Source organism: Aptenodytes forsteri, unplaced genomic scaffold, assembly GCF_000699145.1.
Source record: "Aptenodytes forsteri isolate BGI_AS27 unplaced genomic scaffold, ASM69914v1 Scaffold82, whole genome shotgun sequence".
Lineage (NCBI taxonomy): Eukaryota > Metazoa > Chordata > Aves > Sphenisciformes > Spheniscidae > Aptenodytes > Aptenodytes forsteri.
This window is the reverse complement of record NW_008795490.1, coordinates 361,374-383,127: the sequence shown is the minus strand read 5'-3', so window position 1 is coordinate 383,127 and position 21,754 is coordinate 361,374. Positions and strand designations below refer to the sequence as shown.

Below are 21,754 nucleotides of genomic sequence, written 5' to 3'. Positions count from 1 at the left end.
AAGTTGCTCTCTTCTTACTGGTTGTCAACTCCACACTCAGAAGAGCTCTCATCAAGAACAAGTGGAGAACCAAGGATATAAATCCTCAGGTTTAAAATCCTGCTCCTGCTACAGGACAGAACATCACATGCATTACCCTTTCTGAGAGAAGAGGTGAAACATGTTCATGGATGAAATACAGCCCTTACAGTCAGCATACGAAAGAAGCCTCTGGCAAAGCCACCGAACCAGGAAATCAACAAGAAACAAGAGCTAGAAAGATTCTGTGCACAGAAATACTCAAATTTACAAGGTTTCCTAGCAGGAAATGAAATGGCAGAAAGCCTTCTCTGCTCTGCACCACACTTACCAGAAGCAGAGGGGATATCATGAGATAAGCCATTATTCCACCACTGCTAGACTCTGTGTGTGTACTCTCTTGAGCAAGGAAACCACTACATTGCCAGAAAGTCTGAAGATTTTCCTCGAACCTTAAGTTTTCATGTGCAATGGGTCTTTCCGACTGATACTTTTCTTGGGTATACAGGAAGAGGGGAAAAAAAAGAGTTAATTATACTGTGACTTGCTGTATTGTCATGCAGCCACAACTAATTATGGAAAGAAATTGCTGGGTGGTCAGGGTAAGTGCCTTTTTGTACAGCAACACAATCTTAGACTAGACTAAGCTAGTCAATAAAGGTCTTGGCAAGACATTACAATACTTTAATAATTATGATATGTCACCCTAATTATTTGTTATTGGGGATAGAGGGGAGAAGGAGCTAAATAAGGAATGAATATGTTCACCAATTTTTTAGACTCCTTTATAATAAAGGGAGCAGATGTCTTAGTGCTCCAGTCAACCAGAAAAGATATTCCAGAAAACCATCAGGCACAAGCTTAACCCTAAAAATTATGAATTGTGTTACATTCTGGCTACAACATCCTTGTAAAAATACTTTGGTTACTTCTATTACATATCTTAAAAATCAGATTGTGTTGCATCTTCTTGACCAAAGTATTTCACCTCTGAAGTCAGTATTACATGTTAAGAGAACAAAACTAATATCAGTCTCAAATGTGGAAAAAAAAATCAAGGTGCATCAGTCAAATTTAGAATGGATACACATTAAATTATTTCTGCCTAGAACTGTCTACCAGTTACTCTTCTCTTACCCAAAACCTTGGTTAGCTGTACCCTCCCTGTGTCCTGCTCAATTTAGTCAATTTCCCTGGTTTCCGATTTTCCATTTTACTTTAAATAATCTACACAACTGTACTAGCCTACCACTGCAAAGAATTATTTGCTTACTATACATATATAGACATTTCATTTTTGGCTAAGTATTTGAATTGCTAAGTTATTCAACTACAATGAACAGGTTACCTTATTATCAGAATTTCAACAATGACAGTCAGCATTTTTCACAGTATCAGTTATGGTATCACTTGTCTAAGACTCAAAAAGTTACCCACCTTTCCACAGTAACCTCTTTCAACATTAAGAAAGTGAGAATGCTTTTCTCTTTTCTGTTAAGAAAGCTGCTCGTAAAAACTAGCAAAGTTTAGTATTTGGCAATATCATTTTATTCTTGCAAAATGTGATAAAAAACCCTGTTTCTCTGCATTTCTTAACATTTACATTCACTTACTTGAAACTGTGCTAGCTAAAAGACAGCAAGAACAGTATATTTATATAGGCCACTAGTTAGTCAGCACTGATCATAATATGACTAGAAAGATAACATTACAGGGTTGAATATTCCTTTCACTGACAAACTGAGGGAGATTCTCCTTTTTTGCAGCTAAATACAAAACTGAGAGGCACTGAAGAATAAAGTGAAAGATAGATACAGGAGAAGCCCCACTTCACCTGACTCGCACTAACAAAAGAAGGATATATATATATAGCATACATGTAATCATCCACTTTCTGCAGCTTTCTATTCATTATCTTTTCTGTATCTGATAGGATCTTCTCTCAAGGCCACTGGTCCAGAAACAATTACAGCACTCTCTGCAATGGCACCTTTCAAGAAACATTTTTCAATTCTGTTAGAAAAAATGATTAATTTTGTCTATGCCATTCAGACCAGAATCCAGGAGAACTTGAAACTGCCTAACTGTATCAAATCCAAATTCAAAAAAGGGACATTATTCTATTCTGCCTTCCCCCTTAGAAGATTAGATCTAAATAACTTGCCCATTGAAGAAGAAATTCCTTGTCTGACAATGTTAAATGGTTTTCAATTCTGTTAGAAAAAATGATTAATTTTGTCTATGCCATTCAGACCAGAATCCAGGAGAACTTGAAACTGCCTAACTGTATCAAATCCAAATTCAAAAAAGGGACATTATTCTATTCTGCCTTCCCCCTTAGAAGATTAGATCTAAATAACTTGCCCATTGAAGAAGAAATTCCTTGTCTGACAATGTTAAATGGATGAGAACCAACAGTTTATTACAGCATACAGTAATTTTTTCCAAAGAGATATTTTTCTTAAAGGGCAATCTGAACTCACAGAAAAAACATACTTCAACTCTTAAGACTTGAGTGGCCAGTATTTTTTTTTTTAAGCGACTTTACTGTATGTTGATTCTCACTAATGAGAGCAGTGAAACTCATCAGGTTCACTCCATAGATCATCTTTTTTTTTCTCTCCCCTTCCCACGCATTCCCAGCTTATGATAATGCACATTTCTTTACCACAGGATCTGACCTGAGGTATTTCATTACCTCTTCAGCAATCAAATAACCAAACTGAACAGCTAGATGCATTCACTTATAAATCCTAATGGAAATGAAAGATGAAACAGCTGAACTATTCACTGCTGTTTGTAACCTCTCAAATCAGGGTTGGTTCAGGAAGATGACAAGTATGGAGTCAGTTTTTAAACCAATGGACCACAAAATCCAAAGAAAAACATAATAAGCAGCATAGTGTCCACCCTGGCTAAGTTTCTAGAAACTGCAACAAAACTTTATTAAAAGAACAGAGTTAATCAACTCTGTATAATGATGAGTATAATATACCAAGTAAGAGAAGTCAACATGCTTTTTGTAAAAGGAAATCATATCTAACAAACCTCTGAAAATGTTAACAAGCATGTGGCTAATAGAAACACCAATTAAGCTGTCTACACAATTTTCAGTCTTTCAACAACATGTCTCAAAGGAAACTAAAACCAAACAGACTAGAGATCCTTGAACAGATGAATAATCTGTTAAGGTATCAGGAAGTAAAGCAAGCTAGATAAAAACAAGCTGGCAGTAATTGATTAGTTCACAGATGAAGGTAATTGGTAGGGACCCTCAGGGATCTGTGCTGCTCAGTTTATTCATAAATAACTCGGAAAATTAGAACAAGCATATTAAGGTGATAAGTCTGCTGACAGTACCAAAGCATATTCAAGGCAGAAATCAGGACTCCAGTGAAGAACTACAGAAAGACTTAAGAATTTTTATTGTCCAACTATGTAAATGTGACACTATGCATAAACGCAATGAATTTGAGATGATGATTAATACTGAAGAATGAGACTCCAGTTTTATAGTAGGTTGTTCCAAGGAAGTATCTGCTTAATGCTTGCAGCTTCAGAAGGCTAATCCAGTATCAAGATCAAGAGAAAGAAAACAAAACCAAACCTAACTATTCCACATTATAAATCCAGTGTGCCCACATCTTGAATATACTATGTTGTGTTTCTCTTTTATAAAGCAAAGATAAAATAGAATGGTTAAAAAAGAAAGTTAGAGAAGAGCAATAAGAAGTATAGGAAGAACTTGATTAAGATTAGAAAAAGATGGAGATACAAGTAAGCTTATGAAACAAAGCGACAGAGGGAATTAATTAGGTGCACACAATGAAACTGGAAGGTAGAAAATTGCTCTTCACATAACATACTTTGAGGCTTATACAGACATTTCTGAACACACAGAGAAACCTTATTCAGCTCTGATGTTCTAATACAGCTCTGATGATCTAAGGCTTAGACTACTTCAGAAACTCCCCCTTCAAAGAAACTCTTCATTGGTAGGGTTAACACACACAAGCATGAGTACTGAGCCAGAACCACCACAAAAACACCCCAAATCCTCTCTTATGAAAATTTCAGCACAGAGCTAAGGAAAACACACCCACTGTGATACAAGAAACAGGCCTAGCTGGTACTGAACAATGATACAGACGTTTTACAATCAATGAAATGTAATTGAGACTAATTTTATGTTATTTTAAATAAAATACATCAACTTGCATATTATGTTGAATGATTTTTCTTAATCTCAGTCTTTCAAAAAGCCTACATTCTCTCCAGAATCGTTTTAAAGAAATAAATGCCATTCAATGCCATTGTTTTTTTTAAACCTCCCCCAGTTTTATTTCAAAACTTGATCTTATCCTACAAAGATGTGTTTATAGAAATGTCCTAGTGAGACTATTTAGTGGTTTCTTTCCCCCTGCCCCACTTTTCAGAATATGAGAGATTCCAAATTACAGAACTTGCTAAACCATCTTGTTTCAACTTAAGACTCAAGCTCTTAACACAGGTGAAAGTCACACTACTCAATAACACAAAAAAGATCTGAAAGCTCCCCCCCCCAACCCCCGAAATCAGTAAACAAATCCAATCCATGCCACCATTCATTGCTACACGAACTTCAACTCAGTGAACACTTATTCGATCTATTATTCAAACTCTGTGGCTCTTTTAGAGAAAACTTCCAAGTATTTGCAATTTCCGAGAGACTATTTATTGATCCACTGGTGACAGAAGCAGAAGAAGAAATGAAAAAAATAATAAAGATCACTATTAGAAATTAGAAAATTATATCCTAATAGTAAGAATACAGATAAAAAAATGTTACCTCATCATGTGTGTATCTGTAATCTGCCTTCTTTGACTTCAGATCCCATAATACCACTGTTCCAGACTCAAAGCCAATTAGAAGCTGCAATAATAAGAAGATACATTAAGTCTTTATAAGGATAAGCAAAATAATACTATTTGCAACGCCTTTAGTTCTTGCCCGAAAGAGATGCAGGATAATACTACATGTAGTAACTGCAAGGAGTTATGAAGACAAAAATTAGTGAGAAGCCGTGAAGACCTCAGTGTTAGAGAGTTTTACTTTGTACTTGTCGTTCTCCTAAACTTCCAGCTAACACAACTGACGTTCATGAAAAATTAGAACACCCCCCCCCCCTATCCCTCTCCATTCTTCTGAAGAGTCCTTGGAAATCCCTTTGGAGTTCCAGAAAGTTCAACATTAAACTTCCCTAAGTGTATTCCTTCCTGAGCAAAAGTGGGGGGATTTTCCTTACTGGAATTTGTTCTGCTTAGATTTGCTGGAAGAACACACTATCCTTCCTGAAGTTCTAGGTAATGGTTCATTGTCTATAAGGAAACGATGTAATATAAGCTTTCTCCAGATGTTAATCATAATTGAGATAACTGGCTAAAAGGAACACCAAGAACATTAGTTGTTAAGAAGAGGAAAGCTAGAGAGAAATTAAACGAGATAATTTTCCAAATAATCTTTTTGCTAGAAGCAAGATTAAACCATTTCTGCAGGGAGTGAAGAGTCAAATTGCTCGTAATAATTAGTCTAACACATTATTGACTATCTAAGCACTTTGCTCTCCTATCTTAAATGACACTTCTCTTAATGAAAACAAAACAAGGCCAACATAAGGTAGTAGTAACAGTCTTGGCACTTGTTGTAAGAAGGCAATGCAGCTTTGTCTTTCATAGTTGCTGGATCTACTGTGAGATCTTCCCTTTGAACAATGTTGCTACAGGAGAAGCAGCTCCTAACATTAAGTAGCAAGCCTTCACTCCCACTTCTTTTCCCCAGCATGGACATACAAAAAAGGAGTAGTTGGCTGCTGGGATTTACTTGCTGTTGAAACAGCATATTTCCTGTGAGCAAACAGAAGTGCCCTGAGGAGTGTCTTTCGTATTGCAAGTTAGAAAACGTTGCCTTCACACACATGCCATTGTAGTCAAGGATAGAGATCTAAATCAATATGGTCTATTGCTGTACCTAGAGGTTTTACCTGGACAGTATTTTCAGCATGTTAAGATTTTCAAGGTGTACGGTTATTTCTAGCATGAAAAGTAACAGAGGATCTCCTACCAGCTTGCAGATAAAATATTTGATCTATTTCAGCACTATGCAGCACTAGAATACCCTAAAAATATTAGACACATTTGACCTAGTAAAAGTGAGCATTAGATTTTTCTCAGTGTCATGTATACTATTATTTTAAACTATCTTGCTTATAAGCCATATTTTATATTTTTTTCTATTTTAACTTTAAACATTAGAAAAATCACAGTGATTAGAAGGCTAATAGCATGACCAATTTTAAAAGTGAGTACACAGGAGGTTCTTGCAACCCGCAGAGGCTTTTTTCAGCAATATTTTTCTTATGAGAAAGGAGTGTTGACAAAAAACAGTAATCCTTAAACTTTAATTGACAATAATTAAATGTGGGGTGGGGGTGGAATATACCAGAATAAACAGATCATTAGTCTTTTCTGAAGTTACCATAGCTTCATTGCATTCATATTCTAGGGTCCATGATTCTGGAATGTGATTCAAACCTAATGCTACAGAGAAACACATTAGTTATGCACTTACTGCAGTGAGCTTCATCCCAATGAAAAAACACTCTACTCATGAAATTCTCCTTGCTGGACTGAAGCCTCAGGTGTCTAGGATACAAGCTTATAACTAGCATGCTATTAAAACATTCAAACCACTGCTGAGACAATAGTATCATTCCCTCTCTTCAGTTTTATCCACCACTAACATGTCAAATGAAAAGCAAGTAAGCCAAAAAATATTTCTCCTGTGTATGTGGAACAGCAGTAAGCAAAATTATTTTCTCTCTCCTTGGAGATTCTTCACAAATGGGAGTTCAAAACTCTAGGATATTTCTGAGACGTTACACTCAAAAATAATAATTCAGATTTTAATTTATCAATCTATTCAATCACTGATGCCTGATTAATCTAGAGCAGAGTCATTAATGAAAATCTGTTTAAAGTAGCCAGAGAGACCTTGATGCCAAGTTATAATCATACATTTGTCAGGGGTTTACAGACTTTTGGAAAAGATACATGCAAGACTGCTGTTTTCAATTCCTTCTTTCATATTTTGCTTCATTGTCAAAGTTAAGGAAAACCCCTCCTGCTTACTCTTCAGTGTGGACCAAGGGATCTGAACAAAAGTTGCAGTAGACCACTAAGGTTTTCTAGCTAACTATATGGGGCACACAAGCTCAAGAGGCTTAAAATCCTTCATAGAGTGGGTGAGCCATGTGATCCCATTCCAAGACTTGTAGAAGAGGTCTGTTACTTGAAACACAGACTTAGTCTTGCAACCATGACTTAAGTGGAGAATGTCTGATTTGGTACTACAGTAATTGCTGTCACCTAGAGAAGGCATACTAACGTTTTAAGTCCTTGCTCTCTCTTAATTCATGAAGTCTTCACTGTGAACTAAAGTTATGCATTCTATGTTGTTTTTGCATGAGCCTCATAACAGATGTCCCAAAGCAAAGGGTAATACCTGTAGATTTACTTTAATACAGAAGGAATTTATGTCCATTGAGTTCATAGCTCAAGTTCTTCTTTGTGGCTGCTATGTCACAGGACAAAAATTGTCTTGCAAGGGCTTCAAGAATGTGTACTGTAAAACTTTTTGTCAAGATAAAAAGATGATTATGTTAATACTATCTCAAAAGAAGGAAAAGACAAGTCTAATACATAGTTCTTTCTTACATGTTTTAGTTGAATTGACTTTTCTGAACTATCTAGTTGTACTACAGGCCAGTTAGGTTTTAAGCAATTTATTATAATCACTAGATGCTGTCTGCTAAATGGGAGTATGTTAGTTAGACCTGAAATCCCATAAACACTGCTGCCTTGGATTAGCTAAACTAGAGTAGTACATGGTATTCTAGATAAATATGCTATGTAAATAAGCATTTTGAAGTTGACACAGCAACACTCAAGAGCATTATAATGTTTATTTCATTTCCATCCCACTATTTCTGCACTCAGGTTATGATTGAGTTTCTTTGGTAACATCTTAATTTTTACCACCATAAGTAAAGTTCTTTGCTTTTGCTTTCAAGAATTTTTGTAATTAAGCACTTTCAGCTGTGTTTTCAAATGTTTCTGATTACAAGATGCATTAAATTATTCCAGTAATGTGTCCTACAGTCATGTCAGTACCTTGCTTCATATTATTTTCAGAGCCTGAAACCTTGATTTAGCCTTCCTTTATGCTTTCAACACTGTCCTCATCTACTTAATCCTTCCTTAAAAAGCAGTGGTATCTATACTTTAAAGAAGTCTTGCTTGAAAAAAAAAAAATGTATTGAACAGTCTTTAAACATATCCTACCTTTCCTTCATCCATTGGATTGTCACTAATGTGGACAATAGGTCCTGGGTGAGATTTGGACGACCTAAACAAGAAATATTTACATTTAATTAAAAAGATTCCCCTGCCCAAAACTGCAATACAAAATGATTGCAAGTAATACAGATTCTGCAGATATCGACTCCATGTAAGCAAGCTATTGACATTTCAGCATGGAGTCACTTTTACTTTTATCTTCAAGCCCATAAATACTGTCTATTTTTAGGCACTTAGTTTCTGTCTTTTTATAAGAAGGAAAGACTTATTTACTGCTTATTCACAACACAAAAATTGCCATTAGCTTCACAATATCTATCTTAATATTTGTTGTTACAGAATTGACACAGTTGGATAAAATATTTATTTTTATGCTGGAAAACAGGTCTTGCCATTATTCATAAACTGCCCAAGCTGGGCATTACTGAAACAAGACAGAGTTAAGATTTTATGTTGACTTCTTGCTATTGAAGAAGATGGACTAATGAAGAGCTGTGTTTGTTTCAACAGCCTTTGGCAAGCGATGGACTTCATGTATGTTTTCAAGATAGACATAACATTCTGGGAACAAAATAACAGCACAGGAACAGCAGCACACAAGTGTGTTTTCACCCACAAAACACTATACTTGCATACACAAATTTATTATTAAAAAAGGAGAAGCAATGAAAATAGCTGTAAAAAAATACTTCACACTCGTGGAATAGGCTTATTTAAATTTACATTTTCAGCCAGTAATTTTATACTCAGCATGCATCAGCCCTCTTACAATGCATACCTTTATACTTTGGACTTCAACCCCAAAACTGTAGAAGTGACATGCCTGCCCAAGTACCAGCCACATCATATTTTAACATATATTATTTTTCTAGTTCTTTATCGCTACAGATAATGATTTTTAGGTCTATGTTCATATTGTCTATTTTGTCTTTTTTTATGTCTATTCCAGTTACTATGATAAAATAGTGTTATAGGCAGTGTTAGATATATATTAACATTAACACTTCACATTTATGAAGATAAAGTATTTACATGACTATTTATGTACTTTGATCATGTATTTAGTGTAGTGAGACTAATATGGAGGCCACTCTAGGTAACATGACATTTCTGCAACTGAATTTAACAACATCTGGGACACCTCTGTTCCCTCCCCTCAACAGACAATACTTAAACTCACAGTTCAATGGCTTTATTCCACATGATGACATAGCCTGAGAGAGTAAATGATTCCACATTGACAATGTGAATGTTTCCTCTTTCAGTACCCACATATAGCCATTTACTTTGGAAAGGCAGATGACAAAATGTTATCCTGAAAGAGAAAGCCAGCAAAAAAGGAATTAGAAGTCTTTTAGATATCCTACTCTTCAAGGTCTACGTTGCCAAAAGGTAGAAGAAAGACAATAGGCAAACAGGAAGAAATAAGACAAGTTACAGGTAGAAAAAAGTAGCAAAGCCAGCACATGACAAGAGATGCACAGACAAAGTAAAAACTTAGAGTGAACAAGAAATAGAAACCAAAGTATTCTAAAACTATTAAGTCATTCAGATAAAAATCACACAGCCACCTTTGAAAGTTATCATATTGAATGTATTTGCTCAAAAGAGCTGTCATTTTAAACTTAAAATACAATACTCCTATGTTATAATCTATAATTCTCCCTTTGAAACCTATCTAATTTCAAGTTCTAAAGAACAAAAGCCTTATGCAGATTAAGCTGGTTTTAAGTGAGGAGACAAAGGCAGAAAATAAAGCATAAGAAATGTAAGTTTAGATGTAACCCAAAGTATCACCTAAAAAGCAAACCTAAAACCAATCCTAAACAATTATAAAAGTAATTTTAAAAGTAGTTTAAATTTGGGGCTATTATTTTACTTAAACCACATTTTAATTTTCTGCCTCATACTTTTCTCTTCTGCTAGAAGGAAATGCCTGAACAAAAACCAAAAGCTAATGACTGTTTATACCAGCAGAGAACTATTCTTTGACCATAGCTCCAGCGCAAACATTAGTATTTGAAAACTTGGTTATTTCTGTCCTCTTGGGTCCTGCTTATTGTTTACTATTTCTTCAAAATTGATAAGGAAATAGTATCTGTAGGAACTGAAGCTTCTAAAGTATCTGATTTTTCTATACAACAGAAATACTAAGAAAATTAGAGTCTAGAAACTTTCTAGAATCTGTAAACTCTAAACCATTTTAATCTGACAGGGTTCAATGTTGAAAGAAATTGCAAAACTACTTGGACTATCAAACTTGGGCTTTCAGAAATGTTTCAGTGATAAGGTATAATAGTTATTCAATGGAAATTCGTTCTGTCAGCTCTAATCCTTAGCTTTACAGATTTTTTTTTTTGTTCTTTTTTCTACCAGTTGGGCTCCCTTCATGCCAAATCCATGCATCACTTCACAAGCCTGTTAATAATTATTTATGCAAAGAACAGCTTTAGATCCTTTGCGTTAGATGCTGTATATACACACTTAACTTCAGCACAAAAGCAAAGGCTAACAGCAATGAAAAAGATTGCTAATGGCTGAAAAGATGTTAATTTGTATTACAGGTTTCAAAAGTTAAGGCTTCTGTAGTAATACTACCTGGATCAAAAGTGTACCACTTTACTTCTGATATCACTAATTTCTTTTAGTTAGGGAATGCAGTTGCTCAAGCCAATCTTTAATTTATCCGTTTTCTAACTTCCTTGATTTCTTGTGCTTGAATATTTAAGCCAAAAAGACTGCACTAACTTCTTTCAGTGATGTTGCACAGAAAGAAGGACTATATACAAGATTTAAAGTACTATTCCAACTTACAGAGGTTGTAACATTTTTACAAAGCACAGTAATCTGCAAACACCACAGGTTAAAGACTTGAGTTTCCCCAATGTCCTTAAAAAAAAGTATTTTATTGGAAGCTAAATCACATACCTCTGTACATGCACTTCCTAGGCGGGCCTCAAAACCTCACTGCCCAGTAACAGAGCTCTCCCACTACAAGCAGATCATGGGGAAGGGGAAAGAGTTGCAGCATGAAGACATAAGCCCTCAGCACTCTGCAACACCACAGCTTCTTTTTGTGCCAGGACTCCACGTACCAGAAACAGCTGGCAGCCAGATCAATTGGATCTAAAAACATGGCCTAGCAGCCAGAAAAAATATTCGGGTCATGGGCCTATCTGTCTTGATCTGTGAGCTAATATTGTCAATTACAGTTGTCCAACACTTTCATTGCAAAAAACAATCCATTTCGTGTCATTTAAAGGTGGGAAAAAAAATGTAAGTTGGGGCCGCAACTTTGATTGCTATAGCAAAAGGGCAACACTTAAAGTGTCCAACTCCTCCAGACTCTTGATACTCTTCTTGAATATGCAGCCATATTCAATTTACTGTCTCTGTGCAAGTGAGATTAATTTTGTCAAGAGTTAGCAAGCAATGAAATGATTCCACACCAAGAGTAAATTAGAGTTGAACAAGTAACTTCACAAAATGTTTACAAACTCAGAGGCAGGAGGTTGAAGAGACTTCAAAATGGTTAAGTATAGGCACATATAAAATAGGGTTCTTAACCTTATCCTTTGAAGTGTGCTTTTACCAGTCTTCTACAATCAGAAAAAAATTCTGGTATGATTTTTATATAACCTAAAAAATATTCTTAGATCTTACGTTTCACAGAACAACTGATGACTAGTTAAATTCGAAAGGAATTTGTCATGCTGATCCTGCTATAATGAAAGAATCACCATTTCACCTTGAATGTGGTAAATGTTACTCCATTTGCAAATATAGTTTTATTTGCTATTTCTTTATTTTCTTAATAAAAAAGTGTGTCTTCCAACTTCCAGAAATTCAATTATATTTTTGTCTAAAGTGATTCATTGCAGGTAACTGCATTTTTTTTAGCAATTTACAGAATAACATTTCCAACATTGAAGTCCATGTACTGAGCTTCCTTCTCTTCAGCAATTAAGGCTTCACCTTAAACTATGTAGATTTTGAACAACATTGGAAATCTTACAGCCCTCTTAAAAATTAAAATTCAGTGAAGCTATGACCATCTGAAGGACCAGTGACAACATACTAGTGTGCCAACATACAGGCTACATTTGGCGGCCTTGCTGGCTCCATTGAAAATTGGACTGAGGTTTAAAGGGATTCAAACTTGTTTTGGAGGATGGAAACAAAAGGTCAGGGTCTTCTTGGTGGCGAGGCAATACTTGCTTATTTAACACTTGGCCAAGGGCAGCATATATTTTTTCCCTGAAAAATGCAGATTTTTCTTTCAGAAACCTACCCTTCCGCCACCACAAGATTAGAATAATAAACTCCATCCGTAACATATTTTAAGATCAACAGAAGTGGAAGTTGCCATATAATGCTCTGGCCATTTCTACAACTCAAGCATTCTTGCCCGTCTCTCCCTACCCACAAATGTATACGTACATAAACATGGAAAATGCAGTCACTTGTTGGGAACAGATCAAAAGGACTACAGATACACTCAACCCAAGTAAAAAGTTTTTGCAAGTCTTCCTTGCACACAAACCGCAACTGCCTGAAAACAATGTATCAGTCAGAAGCAGAGAACCACACTCTTCTCCTGTATCAAGCCGTTCTGGCCCAAAATACTAGAACAGAAGCATCTATAAAAAATAATAGACCAGTTTTGTACATCTAAAGAGACAGCCTTGGACTGTCTGAGCCAGTGATCACAGAAAGCTGGCTTTTGCAGGCAGTTCTTTCATGGCACAACAGATTCCTCAAGTTATCTCCAAGGAAATTTCAGCTACCACAGTAAGTATAGTGCATTTTATGAACCGGATTGACCTTTCAGCATAATGCAAGTATTGTGCACAGCACTTTATTCCAAATATTTCACTTCCCCATACCCGTACAAAGAAAAAAAAATCCCTTTATAGAAAAAAGCAATGCTTTAAAGAGATTTTTTTTTTAAATCTGAAATCTCCAGTATGATTTTAATATATGCTAACATCACTGCTAAAATGAGGTAGTTATGCAAACCCAGTCAGGATAGTTCTAAACTGTACTGTACTTTTCCCTAAGCACAAAATCTTCCTCCTCACTGCATACATATTGCAAAGCCACTTCTTCCCCTGTCCCCCTCTTCCAAAAAAATAAAACCCACAAGAAATTTCACTTTCCTGTGAAATGAATTTGTAAGAGTTGAACGAATAGTTCAAGAAAACAAAATTATATACAGAAAACCCAGTGGTACACTAGCAGTGGAAAACATTGATAAAAGAAAAACCCTCACAAAATATTTCTGGTTCTTAATGTACTTAAAATATAATTTGTGCTATTGCTTATGTGAGAGTATTAGCAGTGACAGGAGAGTCTTTAGAAAGCTGTTTGTAAACCTACTGAAAGGATTTCCTTTCTTAACTGCAGACCATGTGTCTTTTCTGATAATCTGTCAAAGTTAATTAAGAAAAATCTTAATTGCAGTTGTTTTGCAACATGTATCAAAATAGTTATTTTAGTAATTGATAGTATTCCCTAGAGGAATTTAATTACAAAAATATCAATCAATTTATTAAATATCAACATTCAATATTAAATATCAAACAATTTATTAAATTAACATGGCTTTTAAGGGAAATATTAAGTAAAAATGACAGGCTGTTATCTTGAGTGTATTTTGAATGTATTATGACAACAGAAATCCTTCTAAATTAACCTTTACCTTTCCTTAGTCTACTGCATTATGAAGTATTATATGTTCTCCAGAATTTTCCACTGCTTTAACAAAGCACAGTGACAAATACTTTGATGAACGGCAAACGCTAGGAACAGGTTTTATTTTTAAGTCACTAAAAGTATTTCTAGAACCTCAGGCTGTCATTATACGTCTGCAGTTACTGTAATTACACTAGCTGCTCAGATTATTATTGTATACACAAAATAAGCATTTTCTACAAAGAAAAGTGTTAAGCTACCCAAGTTGTATTCTGCATACCTCTATCTTCAACCTTTCATGCATGAGATAGCCACCATGTAAAAACTCAGAGGCTGAAAAGTTTAATTCTTATGTTAGCTTAGACTCTGCAGCCATGGTCTCTTGTCAAGTCTTCAATGGGCATAAGAAGTCAAGAGCCAGTGTCAAAATGACATACTGATGGAAGCAAGTAGTGGCTGTGATTTTGCCAGACTACTGCAAGGGGTCTATTTCCATATCTGGTAACTGCAATAAGCTTAAAACATCTACTTGTATGAAAAAGGCCTGAAGGGGCAGAAGGCACATGCAGAGGAAGAATTCCTCTTCAATGCATCCCAAAAATTGTCCCTCACAAAAGACCATGTGGATAAATGCAGTATATCATAGAAACTGGACCAGGTACTTCAATTCCATTTATATCCTATAACAGCACTCCAAACGATGCTTCTCCAAATACATTCACTTGAAGGGCTGCCTCTAAAGGCAGCTGAGAAGTACCTATGTTCAGTATCTGAGTTGTGGTGTACACTAGTGGTGTCAAGATGGAGTAATGGGGATCCAAGAACAGAAATGAAATTGTCACCACTGATGTGATCAATACTAGGGCCATTTAGATCATTTTCCAGAAAGGCTCAATTTTAGAGGTTTTTTAGGTTGCTACAGGTATTTGTATTTTTACGATATAATGTTCCTAATATATTTCATGGCTTATATATTCTTTCCTTTATGGAGTCACATTTCACCTCTCCATTTTAGGATGGCTTTTCAAGCTTCAGTTGTACTTCACTCAGAAGGGGTCTCCAGGTTTTATTTATACACAAAAAGGGCTGCTTCACTGTTTGTAATGCTGACAGAAGACCAATGCACACATGCCTCTTGAGGCAACTGATTTGAAAACTAAAAAAAAATTTTTCAATATTGAAAGAATTCACACCAAATACCCTAAGGATTTAAGGATCTCTTACCATTGATAAAATCCCCTGCACTACAAATTTATGAGCTCCTGTTGGTATATCTGACATGACTCAAAAAGTAACCAGATCTTTGGCATCAGAAGACACTTGGGTAGCATGCTGTAACACATGCAGTTCAGGCTGAACCTTTCATCTGGGAAGTCACACACTACAACTTAAAAAAACGGCCATGTCAGAGATGTAGCTTTCCCATGGGGGACAGAAGAATTATGCCCATCACTGATGGAGATAAGTCTGTCAGACAGGCAGGGCTTAAAGACTAGAGGTCGAATTCTGCCCAGGAACATGGCAGTTGGCCATTATGTGCCTCATACCACTGTGAAAGTCATCAGTGTACGAGGAAAACAGCTAACAGGACAATGGAGACAGCTTTTAAAAACTGTTTCTTAGAAACCTGGAATCTCAGAGTAATAGGACTCAGCACTTCAGTTCTGCCTCAGTGCCAAAGGCAGCAGAAGGCAACTGATGCAAGTGCAGTTCCATCAACTGCACTGACATGTGAGACTCTGCGTGCATGCACAGCCTCAAGAAAATGTTTTTTTTCAAAGGAATCTCATCTTGCATGAAAGACATTCGCATCTGCAGCAAATCCAGACAGTCAAGAAGTTCATTTTCTCCTGCTAACTTCTTGAAAGAAAACTTCTAAATACATCATCTAGTGGATCACCATTGAGTAACATTTTTAAGCCCACCAGGTAAAAGAAGGCTTTATATGACACCATAAAGCAAGCAGACCCAGCGATCATTTCCTTTCACTCAAGAAGAAAGCCAGTTTTAAAAGTGTAAAAAACTTAGTTGTGTGAAAAACTTAGTTGTATCATATTAAACTTGTACTTGGTATATCATTGACTCTGCAAAGACTCCAAATATTTAACTTCTAAGAAGTATTGTTTGGATATGTATCTATAATCCTTCTGTTAGTTACACTATAATCCTACCACAAAACACATAGGGCAAAAGGGGAAAAAGCCAGCCCTCAAACAAAGGCTGAAAGTGAAACAGTGATACTGACACACAAAGGGGAAGAAAAAACCACAACCAAAACCACACAGTGTCTATCATCACCTGCTCTCACAGGCAAGAAAACCTGTATGTCCTTCTGCTATCCACAAAGTGGCAGAATTGGTCAGCTTATAAATTCAGTGAGGTGGAAGGAAAAATTCACTCACAACTAATGTCTGCTCATGCACGGGCTGGGTTCAAGGTTACAGTCTAAAAAGGTAAGGTATGTGTCATAATAAAAAGTTAAGTCTTGTTAACTCTTGTAAACACAAGTGGGATTTTTCACTCACTGTAGACAGAGTTTGTGTTTTAAACACAATGCTAAAGTTGCTGTTTACAGCAGGATACAAAACCAGAGATACTTAAAGCATAATTTTGTAACTAAATTGTGCAGTTTCATGCTGAGGAAAACAATTTAAATCCCACAGCACAAAAGCTGACATATTAAAAATTAAACTGCTACCAACGCATTCAGTGATTGATACGCAAAGTACTCACACTAAACACTCAGTTTTATTTTTATGCTATGGTTCTGGTTCTCATCTTTATGCTAAGTCAAAGCAAATAAACTATTTCTTTTGGCATTAGAACACAGAATATCAGCTCAGGAAGGATGCAAGTCTTGGATAACTACACAAATTTTTAATATTTGTACATAAAGCTGAGTGGTTTGGGGTTTGGTTTGCAGCAAAGGAGACTCAAATTTGTCATCCCACACCACCTTTTTTTTTTTTTAATCAAGTTAATCTGTCACTTTACCCTCTCTTAAATTGTTTCTGTGAAAGTCCCTGACTCATTAATGATGTCTGTTTGACCTTTCACACCTTAGATCAGCACAAAGTTTAATAGTTCCTGCACGGCAAGAAAACGAAAGCCAGATTGGATATTTATCTCACAACATGCTTTCAATATTTACTCTAATAAGAAGTGTTAACTATGCTTATTTCGGAGTTAATCTAACCTAACATTAACATTTGCTACTAAGTCAAAACAAGTTTGACATGAGGCTTGCATTAGATGTGAACACACAACAATTTTATGTGTAGGATATTTATACAGGTATGTAGATGACAAACTACATTGTTATTCTCTAAGATTTCTTCAGTGAAGTACAAAACCTAGGATACTAAATAAGTTCACACACTGAATTGTGCGTTCTGCAGAGAGGTGCTACTTACACACTTTTAACTTGCATGACAAGTCATGCAAGCAATCCCCCCCATGTAAGCATCATTACGCATTTTTTTTTTCCTGGCCCCTAGACACCGCTTCCCACAGTCAAGGAACAGTGGCCAAGCTTAGTATGACATTGGTTTAATACGTCTAACTTTTGTCTGATATGTGTATGATATGAACATGAAGCAGTGCAAAACCCACACTAATGCAACAGGAACAAAAGGCTAGAAAACTTGCAAACCTAACTTGTTTTGCACTGTGCTTTGACATCTGCCAGTAATTTCAACCAACAGATTTGTTATACATCAAAAACGTCATCAATCACCAGTTCAGAAGACTTGCTTCAAATTACTAACCATCACTGGTACAAAAGGCAGTCAAGAGCTATGAATCTATTAAATGGCCAGTTTCTTATCTACAGATACTCAACTCATTTAAAGATTCAACAGAAAGGAGCATCTTTAAAGACTCTTGGCCACTACTTTTAAAGAAGTGTTTTGCTCAAATCTAAAAAGCTGCAAGTTACCCAATGAAGACATTTTCCACAGCTCAGAAAGAAGTCTGTAACGGGCATAGAATTATTTTAAAAGAAAAGCAACTCTTTCTCACAAGAACAACTCCCTGTTTTTAAAATTCATGAGTAGAAAAGCAAGAATTCACAACACTTTCCAGTCACATACTAGAGACTGCATTCTGAATTAGTTTAAAGATAATTTAATACTCTAATTCAATTTTCAGGTAAGTATACAAAATACTTAACACATACATGACACAAGCATTTATAAACAAGCTATATCTGTTTTTTATTCCTTGTTTGAAGGACATTCAAAACAGGCCTGAAAGCAAGCTAGCCAAACTAGATTACCAACAGGAGAAACAGATATGAAATCTAGAAATTGCATTGTTGAACATTGGGCAGTAATTCTTCCATATGGCTAAAAGCAGATAATTAGCCAGAGCTGGTAAAAGGCTGTGCCAGGAGAATACAGAATTCATTAACAAGTCATAGCCTTATTTGGTTTTTTTAATTTTTTTTTTAAACATAGTTCAGGAATAGTTCAAGACTAGAATGTCCTTTAACCTGGGTAGCTAACTGCTACAGTTAGCTTTCTATGCTACAACCAACCTTCTAGTTCACATCTAATCCTTACACATTAAACTCTGATTTGGAAACAAAATATGATTAAAAATTGGCCTGTGACATGTTGAGCTCAACCTCTATTAAACAGGACACAAATACTGCTTTTCTGCAATGTCAACATACTTCCAGGTACTCCCAATCAGGTATATAGTTTTAAACCTTAGCATCTACAGACTCCTAGAGCAAATACTTGTAACTGGAATAGTTGCTTCAGTTATGTAGTAAGATTTGGCTTTGTTCCCCCTCCAAGGACATTTTTTCCAGTTTGTTAACTTATTCTTTTACCCAAACTAATTTCCAAGATATTGAAATTCCCTACACAAGCTGGCAAATTAAAGTATCATTAGAGAAGATATTGCTACAAGGCTCTGTTGTAGTATTTCCTATTGTAAATAATTTCTGTTTGAGAAGTTAGTTATCCTTATGAGCAAATCTTAATCCCACAACATAAGTTATTTAAAAGATTTTATTAATAAGGTATCTAACAACTTGGTGCTTGTGAGTTGAGAAGACCCAGTTTTATTCATGAACACTCTTCTCAATAAACTTAGTAGTTAATATACATCATAAAACTGACCTAAGCAAAGCCCATTTACTTCAAATTCACATAACATATCAAACCTATTAGGTATAATTAATTACTAAGAACTCTTATGTTAAAGACACCTATTTAGAATTATTCAACAGTGAATTTGTGCAATTCTCTAAAGTTCAAAATCAAAGTAATTCCCTAGTAATGAGATTACACTTTATTTTATAAAGCTTTATTTTATAAACTAGTCAAAAGAAAACAGAATATTTGAAAACAGTTAACAGTCATCCAGCATGACCTAATAAGTGGCTATGACAACGTATGGTTCTGGGATCTTAGTGTTCTGGCTACTTCTATATGCTATTATAATGGGTACTTTAAGATTAAAATTACTAGAAGAATAAACCCCTGTCTCAAACTATACCTTCACCACTCTTGGTAACTAAGGCGCTCTCATTACTTATTTTAGCAAGGCACAGGTTTTCCTGGAAAAATTAGTACTCTGTCCAAAATTAATAACAAATACAACCACTGAAGTGCCATGAGTGACCTAGACTCCTTTCCACCCCCGCCCCTCTTTCTGGTAAGAGTACACACAGTTCAACTCTCTGTGACAGGTTTTGCTAGTGAGAACACCACATTTACAGAAAAAGATGGTTTAAAACTTCCACTCTGTTTAACCAAAGATATCCATACATGTAAGACTATGCCAGCTTCCAACAGATTTGCACACAATCAGAATCACCTCCTCAGATATCTATTTTTAAAGCATTAGTTAGAAGCCAATGTCCAAGTGTGGTTTCAGGCTGCAAATCCGAATTTTATATTGACACTTAAGTAGGTGCTACAGGTAAGAGAAAAGTCATTTAAGAAAGAAGGGGGAAGGGAAAGGGAGAAAGTTTGGTTTGGATACACCACTGCATCTCATATAGGTGCACATTCCTCATTACACTACAGGTTGTGAATTGCATTTCTCTCCATTTGACTTTTATGCTGCATAAAGGAACACCGTCACTCCCTTGGGGGACAGAATGTTGCTCTGTCAGAGCTTTCTGTTTGCGCATAACAGTTTAAAAAAACTTCCAATTAAAAATTGAACTAGTGTTCCTGTTGTCTTGTTGGTGCATACATACACACACTTTCTTTTGTTCCAGAGTTCCTTTAGAGACATACATTGAAAGTCTTCTATCCCTCCACATTTTAAAGATGGGAAAATTGACGTTCAGCAATGCAAGATGCAAAGTCATAGAAAAGTCATCTCAGTTAAGGTCACTAGTGTGTCTACTCACAAGTACTTTGGGCTCTAACAGCCTGCAACTCAAACCCAATGTAAATCCAGTTTCAATTATTTAACAAGCTATGAGTTGGACTGCATTAATAAATCTGATCTTACAACAGCACATAGTGTGATGGTAAGGGGGAAAGCAATGTAATCCAATCCTTACCGTTCTCGGTTAAATTTGAGTGAATGAAGTATAGCAGGTCTCTTCTGACGTAAGTTCCACAAGTGTAAGGTATCATCAGCCAAGGCACTCACAAGAGCTCCCTATGAGAAAGAAGCTGTTTTAGTCGACTTAGGTTTATAAACCTAGTAACAGTATATCATCATCATAGTGGAAATACATTACTTATTTGCTACCAGAATGAAAAAAAATATTTATAAGCATGGTCATCAACACCATAGCACAGGTAAGTTCTAAGTAGCAGTAATGATGCGATCACGTGTCATTCAGCTCACTCACATTTGGTTCAGTGCTATACTGAGGGGTGATGGGGAAGGAGAAGCTTTTTCCAAGTGCGTGCACATCACTTCCCTCATGCCCACCTCTGTAGAGAAATTAAGCAATGAACTCAACTACTACTACCTACGTGCTGACAAAGCTAGTGAGGTTTGACTTCACCATTCCTCTGAGCTAGAAGTCCCTCTACAAATCTGGCCCCAGCTAGCTCAAGAACAGCACTGCTGTTAGATCTCAGCTGCTATACCCCTAGAAAAAACACATCTGAAATTACTGAGGGATCAGATTAAGCATCATTGCTCAGCTTATGTCTAAACCAGTAACTCTATCAAAATAAAATTAACTACCTACTGAAACTGTTAGTACTATTGAAAACGTACTTTACTACTTCAAGAGATAACTTGCAATGTTCAGTGACATGAATAAATATTCCTAGGAAAAAAGTTCTTGCTTATAGCAAAAGAGTACTCTAGAGACAAAGACATTTTCAGCAGTTAGTCAAGCATTTTCTAAAATTAAAAAATTTATAATTGTTATTATTGTTTGCCATTCATGCTGAGAATCACTTCTGTTAGCTGATTTTGATGCTTACTTAATGAGAAACGGAAGAAAATACACTATCTTCTCTGAATTATGGAATATGTACATCATTTTACTAACCTCATTAATTAGGAACTGAAGCTGGATTACTGCAGCTCCACTGTCATGTTGGCAGTAGCATTCAACTCCTGGCCGACCAAAGCTGGAATTGGTACCATTAAGGAATATTTGTTGTATGTAACAGAGGAAAAAAAACAAACACCATAACCAACATTGTCACCTTCA

General features: G+C 35.8%; 1 protein-coding gene across 1 annotated transcript in view; it reads right to left on the bottom strand.

Moving 5' to 3' along the window:
- STXBP5 (syntaxin binding protein 5) overlaps positions 1–21,754 on the bottom strand; it is a 116,956-nt gene that overhangs the window by 59,835 nt on the left and 35,367 nt on the right. Inside the window, exons 5-9 of the mRNA XM_019472623.1 lie at positions 21,590–21,671; positions 20,636–20,736; positions 9,593–9,727; positions 8,398–8,461; positions 4,847–4,930 (exon numbers count right to left, since the gene is read on the bottom strand). Coding sequence (XP_019328168.1) covers positions 4,847–4,930; positions 8,398–8,461; positions 9,593–9,727; positions 20,636–20,736; positions 21,590–21,671 — 466 coding nt within the window. The remainder of the gene's footprint in view (positions 1–4,846; positions 4,931–8,397; positions 8,462–9,592; positions 9,728–20,635; positions 20,737–21,589; positions 21,672–21,754) is intronic.